At 44.6% G+C, this 20,984-nt stretch overlaps 1 protein-coding gene across 7 annotated transcripts in view; it reads left to right on the top strand.

Annotated features, from left to right (window-relative positions):
* Positions 1-20,984, top strand: part of LOC113620093 (histone-arginine methyltransferase CARM1-like) — a 271,720-nt gene that overhangs the window by 158,427 nt on the left and 92,309 nt on the right. For 6 of the 7 annotated variants that reach the window (XM_027105782.1, XM_027105777.1, XM_027105778.1 and 3 more), the window contains 2 exons: positions 1,217-1,323; positions 2,315-2,419. In XM_027105782.1, coding sequence (XP_026961583.1) covers positions 1,217-1,323; positions 2,315-2,419 — 212 coding nt within the window. The remainder of the gene's footprint in view (positions 1-1,216; positions 1,324-2,314; positions 2,420-20,984) is intronic. The other variant, XM_027105781.1, reaches the window with a different exon arrangement.

The following is a 20,984-nucleotide window of genomic DNA, read 5'->3' as shown; positions in this document are numbered from 1 at the left end:
TAGGTGGAGGGTCCAACGTCTACATTAAAAAATTCTTTCTAGAGAAGAATTCTGGTGTGTAGCCAAGTGTTGAGCTCCCCTGTGTTGCAGCAGTTCATTGTGCCTATGGGTGTTGTAGAACACAGCAGTGAAGAAATGCTCATTGAACTGAATCTTGGAGAATGAATAGGAGTTTCATGTCAGAAGGTAATCCAAACAGAAGAGACGGACAAGGGTTTCAAAGTCAAGAAGCCAGGCCAGGCCCACGTTGACCTGGGAATGTGTAAGCGCTTCAGCAGCACGGTGGGCGCGTAAGGGTATAGTGCAGGTCTTATGTGTGCAGGAAATGGGGGCGAGGAGGGCGCGCACCCAGGGGCGGACAGACGTGAGGGACTGGAGCTCATGGTGAATCCAGACTGGGTGGGCGTTAGGGATCCCACGTGGGCTGTAGGAGAGAGACCCGGTCACAGCACCAGCAGTGGAGAGGAGAGACCCCAGGCAGCGACGACCACTGGGCAGGACTTTGAGAGACATTTCTAAGGTGGAAGTCACAGAATTTGACCACTGTGCATGCTATCTATTAGTAATATCACTTCTGGAATTCTTTGAGCCTTCACTTCTGTATTCTGTTCCTCACACAGTAGAAAGCATTCCCTTGTATACACATATCCCCGGTTCGTTTACCTTTTCTCTATACACTTAGGGAATACTAAATAGGAAAACAAAGAAAACTTGTCACTATAATGATAGAATGAGATTTTATATATATACTCACTTATATACATATATATTTTGTGTTCACATATATTTTATTTTTCTTATCATCAACCATCACCTTCCTCAGAGCACATACTGAGAATAAGCCTGTGAACTTTGTTAGCACCGTACCAGGAGAATTCAGTGAGCCCAGGCTCTGCCTGTGTTCCATTATGGTCTCAAACTTGACATTTCTGAATGCAAATATGTCTGACAAGTGTAAATAAGGGTGTCACACCTCAGAGCAGTCCCCATTCCCACCTTGCCGTTCCTTATCATGCGTGTGTCCAGAGGTGAGCACGCCGTTTCCATCTTCTAGTAGCTTCTCAGGTGGAATTTTGTGAAGAGTGCAGTGGCGAGTGCTGTGGTTTCCCCGTTTTCATCTTCTAGTAGCTTCTCAGGTGGAATTTTGTGAAGGGTGCAGTGGCGAGTGCTGTGGTTTCCAAGCTGTAGAAATGGATCTGCTTTCTTCTCCTTGCAGAATTCAGCGCATTTTCAAATACCTTGAAAAGATGCCGGCGTGAGGAAAAGGAATACTCAGTGTTCAGCCAGCGGACAGAAGAGGCGTCTGCCGTACAGTACTTCCAGGTCAGGGGAGCGGTCCCAGGTGGAGCTGAGTCGTTTCAGAGTGACACACACCTGTGAATATACCTGGGCGAGGCGGTGGGTGGAGAAGAGAGTGCCGCGGTGTTTTCTTTCTCTTCTGCCGTGCTGTGCGGCATGTGGGATCTTAGTTCCCCGACCAGGGATCCAAACGCATGCTCCCTGCCTTGCAAGCGGGGAGTCTTAACCACTGGACCGCCAGGGTAGTCCCGAGAGTGCGGCGGTGTTCAATGTGTGGTCCTCTGACCAACAGCAACAGCATCACCTGGATTGGGATCTTGTCTCTGTCACTTAGCGAGTTGTCAGGACGTGGGCAAGTTGCTGTATCTTCCTGAGGCTCAGTTTCCTTAGCTGAGGAACATACTTCATTTGATTGTTGTGATTTAATTTGACTAGAGGATGTATGTGAAACACTTAGCATGGTGCCTGGCACATAGAAAACTCTACCAAATGGTAGCCATTACAATGATGATATTTATTACTCACTGTCAATGCTCATGGATTTATACGTACCACCTCACCCAACCGGCTTGCCTCAGGATCACCACCGTCACTGCCTTCTACCCCACCCCACCCTCTCCTGGGATTTCTATCCAAGGCCCATCTTTCTCTCTAGGCTGATGGGACTCATCAGGGCCGTCCCTTTTGGCCCTGGCCCCTTTCTCTCTCACTTACCTCTGTTATTCTTGATCTGTGCTCTCTCAGCCTCTGCTTTGGGAGGGGGGACCCTGGGCACCAATCTGGTCAAGATCTAGGTCTGAATCCGCTGTATGGATCAAAGTTCTGAGGTCTCCTTAGAGTTGTGGGCCTTACACATGGGGCCAGTGTGGACAGGTCCCGGGTGTCTCAGAGCCTCGGCCCCCCCGCTGTGTTGGACCAAGCCCGCCTTGACCCAGGTGCCTGTAAGAGCCAAGTACCCGTGAAGGTCCTGCCTCATGGCGTGTTTACCCTCCCTGTCCTTCTCTCTCCCTTACAGTTTTATGGCTGCCTTTCCCAGCAGCAGAACATGATGCAAGATTTTGTGAGGACAGCCACTTACCACAGAGCCATCCTCCAGAACCACACTGACTTTAGAGATAAGGTAATGGTGGCAGCAGGTTATTAATCTCAAACCATTTGAAGAAGCCTTGTCAGAAACTAGGCTGAGCATTCAGCTTTGATAGAATTACCACACGACCCAGAAATTCCACTTCTGACTGTATACTAACTAACTGAAAGAATTAAAAGCAGGTATCGAGGTGACTATTTGTACGTGAATGTTCGTGACAGCACTATTCACAGTAGCCAACACGTGGGAGCTTTCCACACGCCCATCAACTGACAAAGAGATAAACAAAATGTGGTATATCCATTCGATGGAATATTATGAATATTGTTTATATTGATATTATTCATATAAAGAATGCAATGCTGTTGCACGCTGCAGTGTGGATGAACCATGAACACATGTGCAGTGAAAGGAGCAGCTACAAAAGCACATATGATTCCATTTATAGGAAACATCTAGAATAGAAATCCATAGCGAGAAGGCAGATTAGTGGTTCCCAGGGGCTGGGGGAGGGGGACTTGGGGAGTGGCTGTTTAGTGGGTACAGGCTTGCCTTTTGGGTGATGAAAATGTCTCGACAGAGGTAATAGTTGCATAGCATAGTAAATGTACCAAAACCCGCTGCATTGTACCCTTTAAAATGGTTGATGGTTAATTTTATGTTATGTGAATTTTACCTCAGTAAAGAAATTAAGTTTTGAGAGCCAGGAACTCAAGGGACTAAATGCACTATGTTTTGGTGCACAGGACAGGTTAGGAGCTGTATTGCTACATAATGAATAGCCCTTATTGTGTCACTTTACTTCAGTTTTTTTTTTTTCATGGACTCCACAAGTGCCTGCATTTATTTCCTTCACAAAATGGATCTGAATGGTGAATGATTGCTAACACTCTGTGCAAGTTGTCCCTTATTTTCCTACCTGTTAAACAGCCAAGGTGTTCAAGATACTATACAGCTCATCTCAGAAACAGGATCACTGGTCAGTGAATCAGCAGTCATGGGGTCTAGTTTCATATTTTCCCATTTAAGTAGCTCTGTGGTCTTAGGCAAACGCTAGATTTCTCTGGGCCTCACAGTCTCTTCTACTGCCATAGTAATTGTAGACCCGTGGCCTTTGAGATTTGCAGCATGAATTCCCCAGGAGGAATGTGGTAGAACATTGAAATAAGGATCCCAATCCCTGCATCCACACCCATTTGCAAAGTCGTACAGCTGCTCCTTTCATGAAGAGATAGTTTAGTTTTTTATCCCTTATCTCTGTGCAATCCTTGGGATGTACTTTGATCAACAGAATATGATAGAGGTGACGTTGTGTGAGTTTCAGAGCCTAGGCCTTCATGAGCCTTGTGGCTTCTGGGCTCACCCTGGTGGAACCCTGAGACCACCATACTGTGAAGAAGCCCTGTCTAGCCTGCTGGGGGTTGGGAGGTCACTTGGAGGAGTGAGGCAGTCCAGTCAATAGCCAACACCAACTGCCAGGCCAATCACTGAGGCCAGCCTGGACCTTCCTGTCCAACCAGCCCTCCAGCTGAAGGCAGGAACATGAATGAGTCTAGGCAAGACCAACCGAGAAACTGCCCAGCCCTCCCACGGAGCTGGGAGAAATAATACATGGGTTTGCGTTCAAGCCACTAAATTGTGTTGTGGTTTATGATGCTGAAATAGTTAATTAAAGTAGAGAGAAGACACACGAAAAAATAGTGATAAATAGGCCCCCAGCTAGAAGTTGGTTTGCTCATGGGTTGCTTTCTGCTGTCCTGTCCATTCTGCTGTAGAGCCGTCAGAGAATTCTTAATGTCGGGTATATTTTTTCAGTCCCAGAATCTCCATTTGGCTCTTCTTTATGTCATGCATTTCTTGACTGAGACTATTTACTTTTCCCTTGATTTCAGTAGTGCTCATGATTGTTGCTCGGAGCGTTATTATAATAGCTACTTGAAGGTTTTTGCCAGATAATTGTAACATCTGTGTCACTGCTGTGTTTGCTTCAGTTGATTATCTATTCCCAGGGAATTGATATTTTCCTGAGTCTTCCTATGCCAAGGAATTTTAGATTGTTTTCCATACATTTTGAATATTATGAGACTCTGGGTCTTGTTTAAAGCCTATGGAGAGAGTTAATATGTCTGATTTAGGATGCATTCAACCTGGTTAGGTTCGGACTGCGTGTTCCATGCCACTAGTTGATTTTCCAAGGGCTCTGGTTCCCATGTCATTTCACTTTTCAGAGCCTTAGCAGTGCAGCTGGGCTCTGTTCCATGTGCATGTCGCTGGATGGTCAGTCCGGCACCTAGGCAGAGTTCTCAGAGTTTTGATGTGCTAATGATCAGGTCCATGCATGTATAGTTTGAGGGATGAGTACAGGAATTTATTTTAAAAAATACTTTATGGGGTTTCTTTGCCCAGTTCCTTCCACTCCCTGATCTCCCTGATACTTTCTGGTTCCCTGGGACCCCTTTTGAGTCTCTGGACAAAAAGCTCACTCTGCTGTGCCCGTCTGTGACCTCGCCTAGGTATCGCCAAGCAGAGAGAGGACAAAGAGAGGGGAAAAAAGCAGTGGGGCTTGGCCCCAGTTTTTGGAAACTATGGCACCATTGAAGGCAGAGGGAGTTTCCCCTGTCTCATAGTTTGGGCTGATGTGATGCTACGACCCCCACAAGGTCCCTGGGGGCTGGAGCATAGAAGAAGGGAGGAAAGGGACGGAAAAGGAAGGGGGGGGGCAAGGAAGAGGAGGAGAGGGGAGGGGAGAGGAAAAGAAAAAAGAAGAGCAAGGGAGGAACAATTTCCACACTCTCTTTGAGCATTCGGAGTTCCCCTTCTCTCAGCTGGAGCCGGAACAGAGGACACCTCCCGCAGCTCTCTTGCCCGCACCCTGGTGTCCATTTCTGGTGTGTTGAGTTCAGGCCACGGGTGAGGGTAAGGGGGTATGGATCAGTAGTATTTCAAGTTCTGATCCTCTTTCCCAGTCTCCCTGCTACCATTGACTTTTCAGAGGCTTCAAATAGCTGCTCCCTGCATTCCGTCCAGGTTTTAGAGCTGTATTCAGTGGGAGAGTCAGGGTAAAGTGGGCTTTCTCCTGCTTATGCAAAACTGGACATTTTCAAAAAGTCAAATGTAGGTACTCTGGTGGATGAGTGTGTTGGTAAGAGAAAAAGATAAGACCAGAAATGGCCATGCTTGACCAAAGGGTCTCATGTGTCTTGAGGTACCAGGACCCTTGCTTTGCCAGTGGGGCATTCCTGGTGAACAGTGAGGAAGTAATAAGCATTCCTAATGAGGAAGACCAGGTTATGGTAGGTAGGCAAGGTGAGGATGGAGGGGAAAAGCTTGTTTCTTTTGACACCTTACCTGGTGTTCAAGGCTGTGGATAAGCAGTCTTACTGACCTAAGTCTTACAGGTTTCTCATCAATTAAAATAATTCAACTCTCAGCTGTTGATTGTAATACTTTTATCTGGGGAAACTTCTCTCCTTCTGAAATTGCTTAACTTTATTTTTTTAAGATTTTTTGTGTGTGATGTGGATCAATTTTTTAAAGTCTTTTTTGAATTTGTTACAATATTGTGTCTTTTTTTTTTTTTTTAATGTTTTGGTGTTTTGGCCACAAGGCATGTGGGATCTTAGCTCCCCGAAGGATCGAACCCACACCCCCTACATTAGAAGGCCAAGTCTCAACAACTGGGCCGCCAAGGAAGTCCTGAAATTGCTTAGTTTTAATCTATAACCTATTTTCTATATTATCTATAATCTGTTTTTAATTCTGGTTATAGCTTCTAAAGACCACTCCCCCAAATTACTTGCATTTGATGAGTTTTTCAGAGTTTCATATAGATCTTGTCATTCATCTGTAAAAACAAAGATATTGGACCAGATCATCTCTAAGGTCAATCCCACCTCTAAACTCATTTGATTCTACAAAATACCTTTTTTCTGCCAGCCTGAAATGGGTTTTTCTGCCAATGAAATAAAATAGGCATCCATCTGTTGGGGTTTATGAAGGTGATAATTAATCACATGACTGATAATTAATTATATCCCTTTCCCCCTCTGAGTTCTGAACCAGTTTAGAAATAGACACAGATGTCAGGTAGAAATCATAATATCAGCTTTATTTTTGGTAATGCTATTTGCAGAATGGGGCTTGAGCCTGTATCCACATAAGGCTTCCTACCCCTTTTTTCCCCCTCAAACTGAACTTTTCCTCTCACTGGTATGCTGAACATGTGGTCTACCCAGACAAGTCCACAGCCTGCCCAGCAAGCTTCCACCTGGGGGACTCAAGAGCACATGCTTGGGTGGAGGATCGGCAGGCTGGCCCCTTCCAAGTACCAGCACTATGCAAGCTCAAACCATTTTCCAGCATCACCAGTCAGATAAGTCACTCCTATTAGGAGATAAAAAGAGGAAGGGGAGATGACCTCTCTTGCTTCTAGTACTGCCCACTCCCGGGAATAAGTATCTCCTCCCCACTGGAAACTGAAGGAACAAATTGTCCCAGTTTTAATGTCCCAGGAATCCCCTCAGTCCTAGACAGACTAGGATAGTTGGTCACAGTAACTCGAAATCTGTCAAATCTACCACAAATTCAAAATGTTTAAAAATCCTTTTCTGTTTCTTCATCATACAGAAGACCCTCCTTGAATGACCCCTCAGTCCATGGAGGATGCTACCTTTTTACTAAGCTCTTGTGTTCTTTCTCATTGAAATTGGTTACCTAAAAGGACATGGGTTTAGAATGATCAATACCAATCGCTATTATTTATTGAGCAACTCAAGTATCTGCAAGCACCATGCTGAGAGCTTTCCATACAGTGTCTGTCTCAGTTCAGGCTGCTATAACAAAAATACCATAGACTGTGTGTCTTAAACAACAAACACTGATTTCTCATAGTCCAAGATCAAGGTGCCTATAGAGCTGGTGTCTGGTGAAGGTTCATTTTCTGGCTTGTAGACAGCAGCCTTCTCGCTGTATCCTCACATGGCTGAGAGAGAGAGGAAGCAAGCTCTCCTCTGTTTCTTCTTATAAGGACACTAATCCCATCATGAGGGCTTCACCCTTGTGACCTAATTACCTCCCAAAGGCCACGTATTCAAATACCATCACATTGGGGATTGGGGTTTCAACATGTGGATTTTGGAGGGCACAAAAATTCAGTCTATAGCAGTTTCCTTTGATCTTCATTACAACTTTATTAGATAAAGACTAATATTTTTGCCATTTTAGAGATGAGAGAACTGAGACCTGGGAATGTTGATAATTTACCTGATTTTATACAACTGATAAATGAGAAAGCCAGAATTTGAACCCAGTTAACCTTACTTTAGAGCCCATGCACATAACCTGTGAAAGGCACTGCCATGGGAAGGTGGGTTGAAATTGCCAAGAGAGACTTTTGTTTCTCTGGGCTTAAGGGTGGAGTGAAAACATTGTGGTTACTTAAACATCCCCATGCAGGTATGAGGCAGCATTGCACTGTGGTTACGTGCATGAGTTCTGGAGCCAGAGAGCTGAGTTCAAACTCCAGCTTGGCCACCGGCTGTACATGTGCCATAGACCTTTATCCTGTGTGCCTTGAGGTCTTGAACAGGTTATCTAAAGTCTCTGGGCTTCAATTTCCTTATCTGCGAGCGTAGCAGCTACCTCCTAGAGTCCTTGCAGGATCAAGATGATACAATGCATAGGAAGTGCTTAGTATATTGCCTAAAATATCAACTCAGTCCATAATAGCAAGTATTATTATTATTTATGGTCTTGGGGATGGTGCTATAGTTTCTACCGCTGCAATAATTTTAAATCTTTCAAATCTTGATTTCTTCATTCTGCCTCCTCCATGCAGTTTTAATGAAAATCCTCTCTTGGCCAGAGCACTGCTGGCTGAGAACCCCATTTGGAATCTATCCAGGAAACTGACGCTGCTGGAACCCACCCCCTCCCCCTCCTCAGAGTTTCTGTTAATTGCCATATGGCTATTTTTAGTTTCTTTTGCGTGTGCACTTGGAACAAGCAGGAAAAGTCCATCCTGCTGAGGGTACTGGGTTGTGTGAGCCGTAGGGTTTTAATTTGGAAATGTTTTGACACTTCATTTGTCAGGGCACCAGTTGCTGGAAACTTGTGAGAGTAAGCAGGAGCCGGGAGCTTATTATTTTTTTAAAATCAGCATTTTCACTAAAGGAGAGCATTCCCAGTTGCAACAGCTGCTTAGTGCATCCAAAAGTGAGGTTGGCTTAGGCAGAAGGGATTCAGGGATTTGAAAGCTTAAAAGAAAACATAAATAACTACAACAGACATGCAAAGCAACCTGTTCAGATTGTCAGCTGATACTCAGATCTGCAGAGCCTGAGCTGCTGGCTCTTCCAGTTTGAGTTTTCTTTGGTGTGGACTTATCATCAGTTTGGTCAAATGTCCTTGGGTCCATCTCTGATCCTGCACTGAAATTCTCTGACCTTAAAACACTGCTACTACTTTATTTGGTTAACCTGGCACACTAATGAGGCCCAACCTTAATCACTGATGGAATAAAGGCTGTAACACAGGCCTGCCGGGTAGTCGTGCTGGCATGTGTTAAAACAGGTCTTGCTTCCTGAAAAAAATTTTAACCTCTTTAATGAGGTATGAAGCATGTACATAAAGCTGTACATATTTAACGTATACAACTTGCTGAGTTTAGGGATAAGTATACACCCAAGAAACTATCATCACGATCTAGGCCATAACCATATCCATCACTTCCAAAAGTTTCCTCCTGTCCTCTTTATTTATAATGATAACTATTATTATTATTTTATGGTAAGAACACTTAACATAAGATCCACTCTCAGCAAATTTTTAAGTAATAAATACAGTATTATTAACTGTAGGCACTAAGCTGTGAAATAGATGTCTAAGAAGTAAGAATTATTCATCTTTTTTTAAAATAAATGTATTTATTTTTGGCTGCGTTGGGTCTTCGTTGCTGCGTGAGGGCTTTCTCTAGTTGCAGCGAGCGGGGGCTACTCTTCGTTGTAGAGTGCGGGCTTCTCATTTTGGTGGCTTCTCTTGTTGCGGAGCACGAGCTGTAGGCGCATGGGCTTCAGTAGTTGTGGCACGTGGGCTTAGTAGTTGTGGTTCACAGGCTGTAGAGCACAGGCTCAGTAGTTGTGTCACATGGGCTTAGTTGCTCCGTGGCATGCGGGATCTTGCCGGACCAGGGCTTGAACCCGTGTTCCCTGCATTGGTAAGCGGATTCTTAACCACTGCGCCACCAGGGAAGATCAAGAATTATTCATCTTGCATGACTGAAACTTTGTACCCTTTGACTAATACTTTCCTGTTTCCCTCTCTCTCCAGCCCCTGGTTACCACCGATCTACTCTCTGCTTCTAAGAGTTTAACTCTTTTAGATACTTCATATAAGTGAAATCATGCAGTATTTGTCCCTCTGTGTCTGGCTTATTTCACTTGCAATGATGTCCTCCAGCTTCGCCCATGTCGTGTGTCACGTATGGCAGGATCTCCTTTCTTCTAAGGCAGCACGGTATTCCATTGTGTGCGTATGCCACGGTATCTTTATCCATTCTTCAAATCCTCCACATCTCGCTGCTGAGTGCTGTTAACCATTGACAGCAGCATCCTCATTTAGAACTGTGGAGGGAAGTGGGAAGAAAGGAAGTAACTCACGACTCCTGCTAGGTTCTTTGCATATCTTATCTCATTTTAATCCTTGCATGTTAGTCAGGGTTCTAAGCTGCCAGCATCAGAAACCAACTCTGCTAATTTAAGAAAAAAAGAAAAAAGAATTTCCGAAAAGGATATAGGATCATCAGAGAGCTAGGCGTGGAGGCTACAAGGAGAAAAATAATTTCCAAAATCATGCTGCAGAATTGATCTCTGGGAGACATCCATGCAGCCAGACGTGGGCACCGCAACCTGCATAGGCTTCACCTGCTGCTACCCTGGAGTGTTGTCCTTAGAACCTTTCTCTGTTGTGCTGCTGGAACCGGGAGGTGGCCATGACCGCACCTGAGTGGATTCTGTGCTGTCCTGCGTCTGCACACTGTCAGCTTCACAGTGCAAGGTGCATCTTATCAGGAGAGCCCCAGTCATGCCTGTGCTTTAGCTTCAGGGATGCTGGAAAAGAGCAGCAGACACCTGTAACTTCCCAAGTGGAAGGCTGGTACTGCCCCAGAAGTGGGACATTCTCCAAGCACAGGAAGGGGGTTCAGATGCTGAGAGGCACAGAAGAAAGGTAAACGCCCGCCACACCACACGACAAAAAAATTCAAGATATATTATTAGCCTGATAGTACAGAAAAGGGACCAGGGCTACATAAATCTAACTAACTTGCTGTAAGGTACACAACTGCTAAGTGGTAGAGCTATATGCGAACTCACATCTGCTGGGACTGCACAGTGATTTTGGGAGCAACATAAAGCCATTCTCTATATGTTCTAGGTTGATAATCAAACTGATATTTTATTTTATCTCTGTGATCTTTGGAACATGTATGGGGGCAGGATGTGATAGTGAAAAATGATCTCTGATACATCTATATATCTCTGCCTGTCTTGTGTGTGTGTGTGTGTGTGTGTGTGTGTGTGTGTGTGTGTGTGTGTATGTGTATGTGTGTGTGTTTCCCTATGGCTTGGACTTTGGAGGCCGTTTTAGTTTCCTAGGGCTGTCATAACAAATTACCACAAACTAGGTAGCTTAGAACAGCAGAATTTTATTCTCTCACAGTTCCAGAGGTCAGAAGTCCAAAACCAGGGTGTCAGCACGCCCATGCTCCCTCTGAAGGCTGCAGGGGAAGATCCTTCCTCGCCTCCTTCTAGTTTCTTGAGGCTGCTGGCAGTCCTTGGTGTTCCTTGACCTGCAGATGCACCACTCCAATCTCTTCTTTGTCACATGGCATTCTCCCCATGTGTCTGTGTCTCTGATGTAAATTTCTCTCTCCTTGTAATGACTCCAGTCACAATGGATTTAGGGCTCACCCTAATCCAGTATGATGCTATCTTCATTTGCTATATCTGTAAAAACCCTATTTCCCAATAAGGTCACATTCACAGGTTCTGGGTAGACATAAGTTTTGGAGGACACTATTCGACCTAGTACCGAGGCCAAGGTTCGCGTTAGGTCGTATATCACAAAAACTCATCCCTGGGATAAATTCTCTGTAATACAGGTGAGGAGAAAGAGGTAGAAAATGGATGTTGGTCTTAACTGATCTCTTTGGCCCCTTAAGCTCTAAGGGGGTGTCCACATAGATTTCCTGAATGTGAGTAAAGCAGATGGCGTGTCTGTGCCAGGATTCTCCTGAGCTTGAATAAAATCTGCTCCTGTAAGAGTACTGGAGAAAGATGCCAGAATCAGCAGAGGAAAATGCTTTCATTTGGTATGAAAGCAAAGTGCAGCTTTCAAGGAGAGCCAAGAAGACTGAATAAACAGCGATCACAGACTGTCTTTCAGGGCATTTGGGAAAGAGGGAGCTAGGGACTTTAATGCAGTAGATGGATTTTCTAGTCAAGATATCTGTGCTCCAAGCCTGTCTCTGTACCTTTCAAGATGCTGACATGTGACCTCTCTTTGGGGTTAATTTTAAAATGGGATAAGAACACTTAACACATGGTGGCTATAAGAATTCAGTGAACTGCTATACCAGAATCTCAGCACAGCATCAGAATTCTGCGGACATACTGGGAAATTTGAATCAGAAATCACTGGCACTTGACTGGGCTTATTAGGGTAAACTAGGTTATGCTGCTGTAACAGTCAACCCCCAGACCTCAGTGGTTCAAACCAATAGAGCTTTATATCGTGCTCATTGAATCCATCCTAGGTTAGCGAAGGGCTGCGTTTTGTCTCATCTCACTCAAGGACCCAGGCTGAGGAAGCAGCCTCCATGTGAAACATGACTAGTTCCTGTTGCAGAGGGAAGCGGAGCGTGGCAGAGCACACTCCTTGTTCTTATATCTTCCACCTGAAAGGGACCCATGTTCACTTCTGACCACATTACATGGTCCAAAGCAAGTCATGTGGTCACTCCTAATTCCCAGAGAGCAAGGGATACAATTCTACCATGTGCCCATAAGGAGAACCAGAAATATCTGGTAAGTGGCACTAATGACTATCATACCAGATGCCACTCTTGCAAAATCATTAAAGAAGGGACAGATTGCTAAGGTGAAATTCGCAGTGCCTCAGCTCTGCATGGGAGGGAGCTAGGAAGAAAAGAGGTTTGAAAAAAATCAATATTTCACTGGTACGGTTTTACTGGCTAACTTACTGCGAACTTCTGCCTGGTGGATTCTCTTCCCACTACAGTCAAGGCATTTCAGAAACATCTTAGGGTTGAATTTCTAAACCTTTCCCATTCCCTCTAAGACAGTGCCATGAAGGAAGGGCCAGTTTGGAGCAATGACTGACTTTGTTAAAGGCTTATATAGAAGACTCTGTGCAACAGTAACTTCTGAAGTAGGTGTCTTTGTCTTAATATCTGCTTTCCAGGACAAAAATGGAAGTGGATAAATAGGATAAAGTCAGTATAAAGGAGTTAAATTGCTGTACTAGAACCTGGTCTTTTCCAGCACTGAACCAGGAATTGGGCATTGATGAACTCAAGAGCTTGTGCCTGTATCTTCTTTTTGCTTGATTCCCTAAATCTGAGGTACTGACACACTCAACTCCAGAGTGAGGGCTTAGGTTTAGAGTTTAGAAGTTCAGAAACCCGGAAGAGACAGAATCACAGAAAAATGTCGGTAAACATGTTGAATTTTGTTTAAGTAGCACCATTTTCTTAGCCTCAGTCCCGTAAATCACAGATCATGCAGCAAAGGCTTACGTGGTAGTATTTTCTTAGGGAGGGCAATCTCAGTGGAGCCAGGAGAGAGGCAGAGCAGAGCGGGGGAGAGCAGGTGTGAGGGAGGGTGTTACTGAGCTTGCCACAGCTTGATGAGAGACTGATCACCCGGTGTCACCGGACATCATCAGGGAGGTCATATGAAGCCACTCTGTCTTCAAACAGTTCATCGGGGGAGAAAAGGAGAATGACTTCTCCATTGGCTGCCATCTCCCACTGGTGGAGCACGCCCCCGCAGGGTGTTAACTCCCTACTCTTCATGGTGCACGTGCATGCGTGCCAAGTGGGTACTGTTGTGCCTGCCCCATGCCTCAGCTGCGACCAGGGCACTGCGGTAGGAGGCAAGGGACAAAGTGCACGTGGCGTGAGTGAGGTGGGCACTGTTTTATTGTACCCGTGAGCAATGTGAGGGAACAGGAGAAGCCTCCGCAGCAAACTCCTTCAGCTGTAGCAGCAGCAATGAAACTCAGCTCCATGTTTCAAAGACCAGTACAAGCAATTCCTAGGGCCGCTCTGGCCGGCCAGCAAGGCGAGCGGTCCATTCTGGCGTGCTACAAAAACTGAAGGTGTTATAAGCATCCCCCAAGCAGGGAACCTGGGAGTCAGGCTAGACTTTTTCTTTTCCTTTCCAGTTTCCAAATTCTTTAGCTTCTTTTAATCCAGCATTTTTGCAACTCCTTCTCTTCCCCTTTGTCCCACAGCTGATTCTTTATTCTCATTGTTACTGTATCTTTCCTGGAGGATTGCAAATGTTTTCCAATTAGTTTCCCTACTTGTCCCAGTTAAGATAGCTTTGGCCTCCAGCAGGAGGAAATCCCTACTTAAATTGGCTAAAATGTTGGAGGTAGCATGATTCTGAGGTGTTTTAATCCAGTTTCTCTGAGCATCACATTTCAATTTAACCACGTCCAAGAAAGAAGAAGCATCTTTCTTACGTCTGTCTTAGAAGGGGGAAAACCTTTCCAGTAGCTCCCAACAAACTTCCCCTCAGGTCTCATTAACAATATTTTATCACACACGCACGTGTAGTGATCACTGACAAGAGAAACGGAACCACTTACGATTGCCCTGGACCAATCAGGATCCCCTCCCTGGGACTGGGGATGGTTATCCACAGAGGAGGATAAATACTCAATAAAGTGAGGTTCTGATAGGAAGTAAGAAGGGACTGATGTTAATTTGGAACCACCAATGTCTGCCCTGCACCCTCTGATCCTGTGTCCTCCAGTCCACACCACCACTGTGATGCTGCTGAAACACAACTATGAAATAATTCTTCCACTGAAAACTCTTCCATGATCCTTCTTTGCTTAAGGATTAAGTCCAAGCTCTTAGTGGCGTATACAAGACCATCTACAAGCAAGCATCAGCTTTTGCTCTTGCCATGTTCATTTCTCAACCATGCCCCCTACTTGTACCTCTAACACACACATCATGCTCCTGAGAAGATTTGCTGCCTCCCAGACATGACTGGCCCTACCATTCTTGGGTGCCTTTGTTCAGACTGCTCTCAGTCTGGAGCTCTTGCCACCCCCTCCATTCAGACGGCACACGTTGACTTACCTCTTGATTTTCCTCCTCGGGTCATCTCAGTGAAGTATTTCCAGAATCCTTGGTAGAGTAGACTAATCCTCCTTCATAGTTTCACTGGGTCTATTATATAATACTATCCTTGCCACTGTAACACATCATTATGCTTCTCCCTACTAGACAGTCATGTTATTTTCATCTTTGCATTCCCAGCATCTAGCAGTATTTGGCACAATGGGTAATAGAAGTCACTTTTGATGTCTGATGAATGATTGAGTGCCTGAGGGTTTAGAGCTGAGTGAGCTAGTCTGAGTCTATTGGCAGCATATGAAGGGGGTTAATCATGGAGAGAGAAGGTAGGAGTGATTAGCATCTTTGTATTTTCTGTAATAATAGAGAAAAATAGTTGGAGAACTGGTGAAAGGGTGGTTAAAAGATTGGTGAAGGGTTTATCTATCCTCTGCCAGAAGACCAGGTGGAATGAAACAAGGGTGCTCATAAGTATTATTTATTCATTATTTAAATACAGGCAACCTTTTTGTTGAAAGCAAGTTTCACTGCACAGAGATGCAGAGTTCTGTCTTATGGGGAGCTATCACAGCAGAATTCTTCTGCCATAGAGAAAGTTCTAATTATCTGAACAAGATTTAAGCCATCAAGGGATGTCTTCTGCAGCTCTTGAAGGGATTTGGAATTTTCCTTCTTTGACAAACCCTAGAGGAAGAGATGTGATGGACTGTGAAAGGCTGTGTAGTTCTCTCATTCTGTTTCTGCTTGGAAGCTGTTCAGTCACCCTGTTGGTCAACAATTTGGATGTTGGAATAGTTGGGTGCAGTCTGTGGGGTAGGGAGCCCATGGCAGGTAACTATGATGATAAAGTACATGACAGTGGAAGAGCATGGGGTACTTGTAACTTGGGGTGATTCAATGGAGAGATCTACAGATATAATAAAATAATGGCTGGAAGAAGCAGCAATGGCTGTGGAAGTGCCAGGTGGGTAGGACACAGTTTCGGAGTATAAGGCATACAGAAATGACAGTTGGGGTATTGCAATTCAGAGCAGCCGTTGATAGGCTCAAGCAAATAAGGAAAGAATGAATAAATAATAAATGGCGTAACTGGAAGAATCGAGTGTGGGATAATCAGGACCTCGGTATTGGAAGACAGTTATAAAACTGTAGGGTGAAAAGAAGGCTAAATGGGACAAACATTACTGTAGCCTGAACAACACATAAAATAGAATTGAAAATGAAGGGAGTATCTAAGAGCATAGGGTTTCAACTAGGTACGTTTGTTATTACTCATCTCTGCCATTTATTTATTTTATTTTATTTTTTGCGGTACGCGGGCCTCTCACTGTTGTGGCCTCTCCCGCTGCGGAGCACAGGCTCCGGACGCACAGGCTTAGCGGCCATGGCTCACGGGCCCAGCCGCCCCGCGGCATGTGGGATCTTCCCGGGCCGGGGCACGAACCTGCATCCCCTGAATCGGCAGGTGGACTCTCAACCACTGTGCCACCAGGGAAGCCCCTCTGCCATTTATTAAGTGTATGACTTCAACTCCGTCTGATTCTCAGTCTCTTTATGTGCAACACGGAGAAAATAATGGTACCCACATCAGATAGTTGTCATCATGAGTAAATAAGGTAAAAGTACTAAGCAAGCATAGTACATAATAAATATAAAAATAATGGTACATATTTACTGTTACTTTATTAGTCAAGGGTAGTTTTGTTTCATGTTTTTTTAAGGACCTGGATGTTCTTTGTTAATTTTAACCTAGTGAATCCAAATAAATAGCTTTGAACCCTCTTGGGGCTTGTTAGACCTGTTCAGACATTTTTGCAGGATTTCTTTGCCTAGGAAGCCGTAAGAGCATGTAATTAAAATCATCTGTACAAGCAAAATGACCTTATATTTTTAATACTTCAAAAATTTTATTTACAAATAAATTCACAGAACTTTTGGCCACTGTTACATGGATCAATTGTTGACTTTTCCCCATTAGTCCTGACAAGAATTTCATACCATTTTCTGGTGCTGCCCCATATAAGCCCCAAATTAGCCATTTTTATAGTTACTGCCTGTGTATCCAGGGGAAGCTGAGGATAAATTCTCTCTCTAGAGGAACATTGTATACTAGAGCTAACTGGATTGTAATGTAATGACAATATGACAATGTCCAAAGAAAGTCATCCTTTGAAGGATGCTTAAGATCACAGGATTGAAGAGGATGCGTTACGCTGGTAGAAGGTACTTTCTTAGGGAGGTAACAGATTCGCTCTGTATCTTTTGGATCATGAGTCTGTTCCCTATCTGTGGTAGTGAGACACATTTTTATTATTCAGTTTGTTTAACAAAGATTTAGTGAGTGTTTTTTACTGTGTGCCAGACCCCATGCTATATCAGGGATTCAGTAGTGACCAAGAAGCAGATAGAAGTCTCTCCTTTAATGAAGGGGAGGGAGCAGAAATTAATCAAATAATCCCTCTTTGAATGAAAAATTATAACTGTGATGAATGTTATGAAGGAAGGGTTTGAGTAAGTGACGATAAGAAAGCGTAGAGCTGGGGCTTCCCTGGTGGCGCAGTGGTTGAGAGTGTGCCTGCCGATGCAGGGGACACGGGTTCGTGCCCCAGTCCAGGAAGATCCCACACGCCGCAGAGCGGCTGGGCCCGTGAGCCATGGCCTCTAAGCCTGCGCATCCGGAGCCTGTGCTCCGCAACGGGAGAGGCCACAACAGTGAGAGGCCCGCATACCGCAAAAAAAAAAAAAGCGCAGAGCTGGAGGACTTTTACTTAGCCTGGGAGGGGAGCAAAGGCTAAGGAAGTCTTCCCTGAGGGAGAGCTGTTTGAGATCTGAAGGATGAGTTGATGTATCAGCCAGGGTTCCTGCAGGAGAGGCAAGGCACACTCGACAAGGTGTTTTAGAAGAGTTCAATAACAGGACCATTTACAATGATGTGGGCAGAGTACAGGGAACCAACACGGTACGGTGAAGCGCCCTGGCACTACCAAGAGTGGGGACCTGTTATCACCCCTTGACCTAAAGGGGGAGGGGGAAGGGGAGGTTACTGGAAACCTGAGAGAATAGTCATAACTCTAAGAGATGGAAGCCCGGCAAGGGCTGTGGCCTTTGGTAGAGGGGACACAGCCAGTCCATGGAGACCCGGGCGGGAGGAAGCCAGGAGAATAAGTCTTCTGACCGCACTGTCCTCACTCCCTCTGACCTCCTGTTGTCTTTTCTCTTGGGCGATCCCGGCCAGAGGCCAATAGCGTGGAGCCATCAGAAATGTATAGAGTGTGGTGTGGTCAGATTTACATCTCTTCACAGTCCACCCTTTCCTCCCATCTTTTGCTGCACAGAAGGATGGCCATGGTGCTACAGACAGCCGAGCGCTGGGTACTCATCCAGCTCTGCCCTTTACCAGTAGCGTTACCTTGGGCTGGAAACAGTCTCTCCAAGCCTGTTTCCTTCTCAGTACAATGGGGACATAACTATGTACTCTCCATCCCAGCGGGGCATGAGGATCAAATAGATAGTGTCTGGGGAACGTCCTTTGGAGACTGGAAACTGCTTTACACGTGGAAGAGGATTTTATTACTCTCTTTTTGCCTCTGTCTGAGGTGAGATACTTTTCCTTAGGATAAGAAAGTATAACTTAATGTCTGCCAAGGTCCTCAAACATACCCAGTTCTGTGATGGCCTACCAATGGTAGAATAAAGCATGGGCTCAATATAATCTTCTGTGAGGACAAGAAAACGTGATTAGAGGCAGCTCCAAGGCTTCCTGAGGTGCCAGATAAGACGGTGTAACATAATTATGTCCTGTCTTCTCCTAGTCTGGGAAACCCCAGCTGGAAAGGGCTGAAAGAGTGTATTTCCATTAGAGCCTAAATACTTGCTTGGACTTGTTTGTTTTTCACCAGAGAATGAATTCTCAGCCTTCCTCAGCTTTGTTTCCAACGTTTCATGGCTTACATAGACAGGGCAAAATGTCCCTCCCTCTCCTCTCCCTCTCCTACAGGCCCCAGACTGAAAATTCACTTGTTAACTTTTTAAATATACACACAAGTGGGAAACAGATGGCATTATCTGGGTAATGCTAGCAAAAGATCAGATTCTTTTTCAAGGGCTATGCTCTGTTTTGAAATAGCCAAATGAATAAGGTTGTTTTGGCTTGAAATTCGTTATTGAAATAAGGTATTTGGACAACAGTTTATAATTTTTTGGCTCTTCTCTAGGTAGGGTCTGGGCCTGTCAATGCATCTTCCTACCAAAAGGCCTAATTTGGCAAAAAGCTGAACCGTATCAGCCTCCCTCCCATCTCTGAATTTTTCTCTCTCTCCCTGTTCCCACTGTCTGCTGTCTCTCTCCCAGTGGTAAAATGTTTCTTTGGTTTTTAGTCTGCAGGATCAAGAGAAGTGAAAAACACTGCTCTAAGATGTGCTTCATGACACCCTAATAAAAGAGACAAAGTGTTCCCTTCACACATTTCTAGGACGACTGTCACCAGAGCAAGCAGGTGCAATTTCTATTGTATCTTAATTTTGTATCCATGTTTTGGACTAAGCATAGTATCTAAGGTATTATATTTTAAAATTTACTTATTTATTTATTTATTTTTGGCTGCATTGGGTCTTCGTTGCTCTGCACGGGCTTTCTCCAGTTGTGGCGAGCGGGGACTTCTCATTGCGGGGGCTTCTCTTGTTGTGGAGCACAGGCTCTAGGCGTGTGGGCTTCAGTAGTTGTGGCACGCGAGCTCAGCAGTTGTGGCTCGCTAGCTCTAGAGCACAGGCTCAATAGTTGTGACACACGGGCTCAGCCGCTCTGCGGAATGTGGGATCCTCCCGGACCAGGACTCGAACTCATGTCCCCTGCATTGGCAGGCGGATTCTTAACCACTGCGCCACTAGGGAAGTCCTATTATATTTTTCATTGAAGAACGCTCTGGTAACGTTCTTCTGGATATGGTGCATCTTTTTAGGGGGCCATGGATTGCACTCTCCAACCTACAGCCTCCTCTCTCTAGACAGCTGTCATGGGTCTTCTTGCAATAAACCCAGGACCATGTGAAGATGAAGTATTTCCTAGGGAGGATGAGGAGAAGTGAATGGTGGTATTTCTAAAAGTATAGACAGCCTGACAGCAAATTCCAGAGACTGGGTGACATTTTAAATTAGTAATGCTCCTAATTATCCAAATCCTAGGAGACCACATGGAATACAGCCACAGCTCTAGGATTAATATAAGTGAGCACCGTGAACCCATTACTAACAGCATGTTCTCTTAGAATAATGGCACCGTATCTGTGTCAGCACAGTGTGACACTGCAATTAAAACACAGTTACGCACATGCACAACCTCTGATATTTCCTGTTTTTTGGAAAAATTTTCCTACTATCAGAGTAAAAAGAAAAAAACTATTATAAATTTTCCTGAAAAAAGTAATACTTTGTTTCCTCGTCATTCATTGCCTGTTGGTATTGCTGGGTTAAAATATCAGATTTATAAAAGTGAAATTAAATAATCAACATGTGATTTTATAGAACATGAGCTTGGAAGGCAGAAGTGCCCAGATTCAACTCCTGGCTCCCCTACTTACTGCTAGGTGAACTTGGGCTCATTCAGTGTCTCTGATTTTCAGTTTGTCATCTCACAAGTGGCCATCATAATGCTATCTATTCGTACATTTATTGTGAGGATTTAGAGCCAAGTGAAATGCCTTGCTCAAAGCTAGTGCTAAAAGATGCTAAGAATAAAAGTCACTGATGAGACAGAAATACAGGAGCCTGAGATTTCAGTGATCAGACTGAGCTGCAGACCTCAGCTTCAGCTGTGCATGGGGCCAGGGCCCCAATCCATACTGTCCTTCTCTTCCTCGCAGCATGCAGGTCCAAATGTTGGTTGGTCCCTTTGTGCCAGTGAATGGTGGTCTTTCTGATTGAAGTCCTAGGTCTGAACACAGAGAATAGAAGTTTCTGTAAATTCTATGTGTCCACTGTCTTAATACCCTCCTACCCTCCATGTAAACCTCCCCAACTTTTTGGAGGGGGCCTAAAAAAAAAAGCACATATCTCACTTTTGGATTTTTAAAGACTGTCTTCAATTTTTCCTGAATATATATACACACACATATACATATACATATAATATGCATATACATATGTATATATGTATATAATGCTAAACATTATTTGAGACAGTTCTCATTTTGTTCACGCTGACAGGTAGGGT

Source organism: Aethalodelphis obliquidens, unplaced genomic scaffold (genome assembly GCF_003676395.1).
Source record: "Aethalodelphis obliquidens isolate GAN/ISIS:26980383/991018 unplaced genomic scaffold, ASM367639v1 scaffold7, whole genome shotgun sequence".
NCBI classification, from domain to species: domain Eukaryota; kingdom Metazoa; phylum Chordata; class Mammalia; order Artiodactyla; family Delphinidae; genus Aethalodelphis; species Aethalodelphis obliquidens.
The sequence above is the reverse complement of the archived record's forward strand: the minus strand, read 5'-3'. Positions and strand labels throughout refer to the sequence as shown.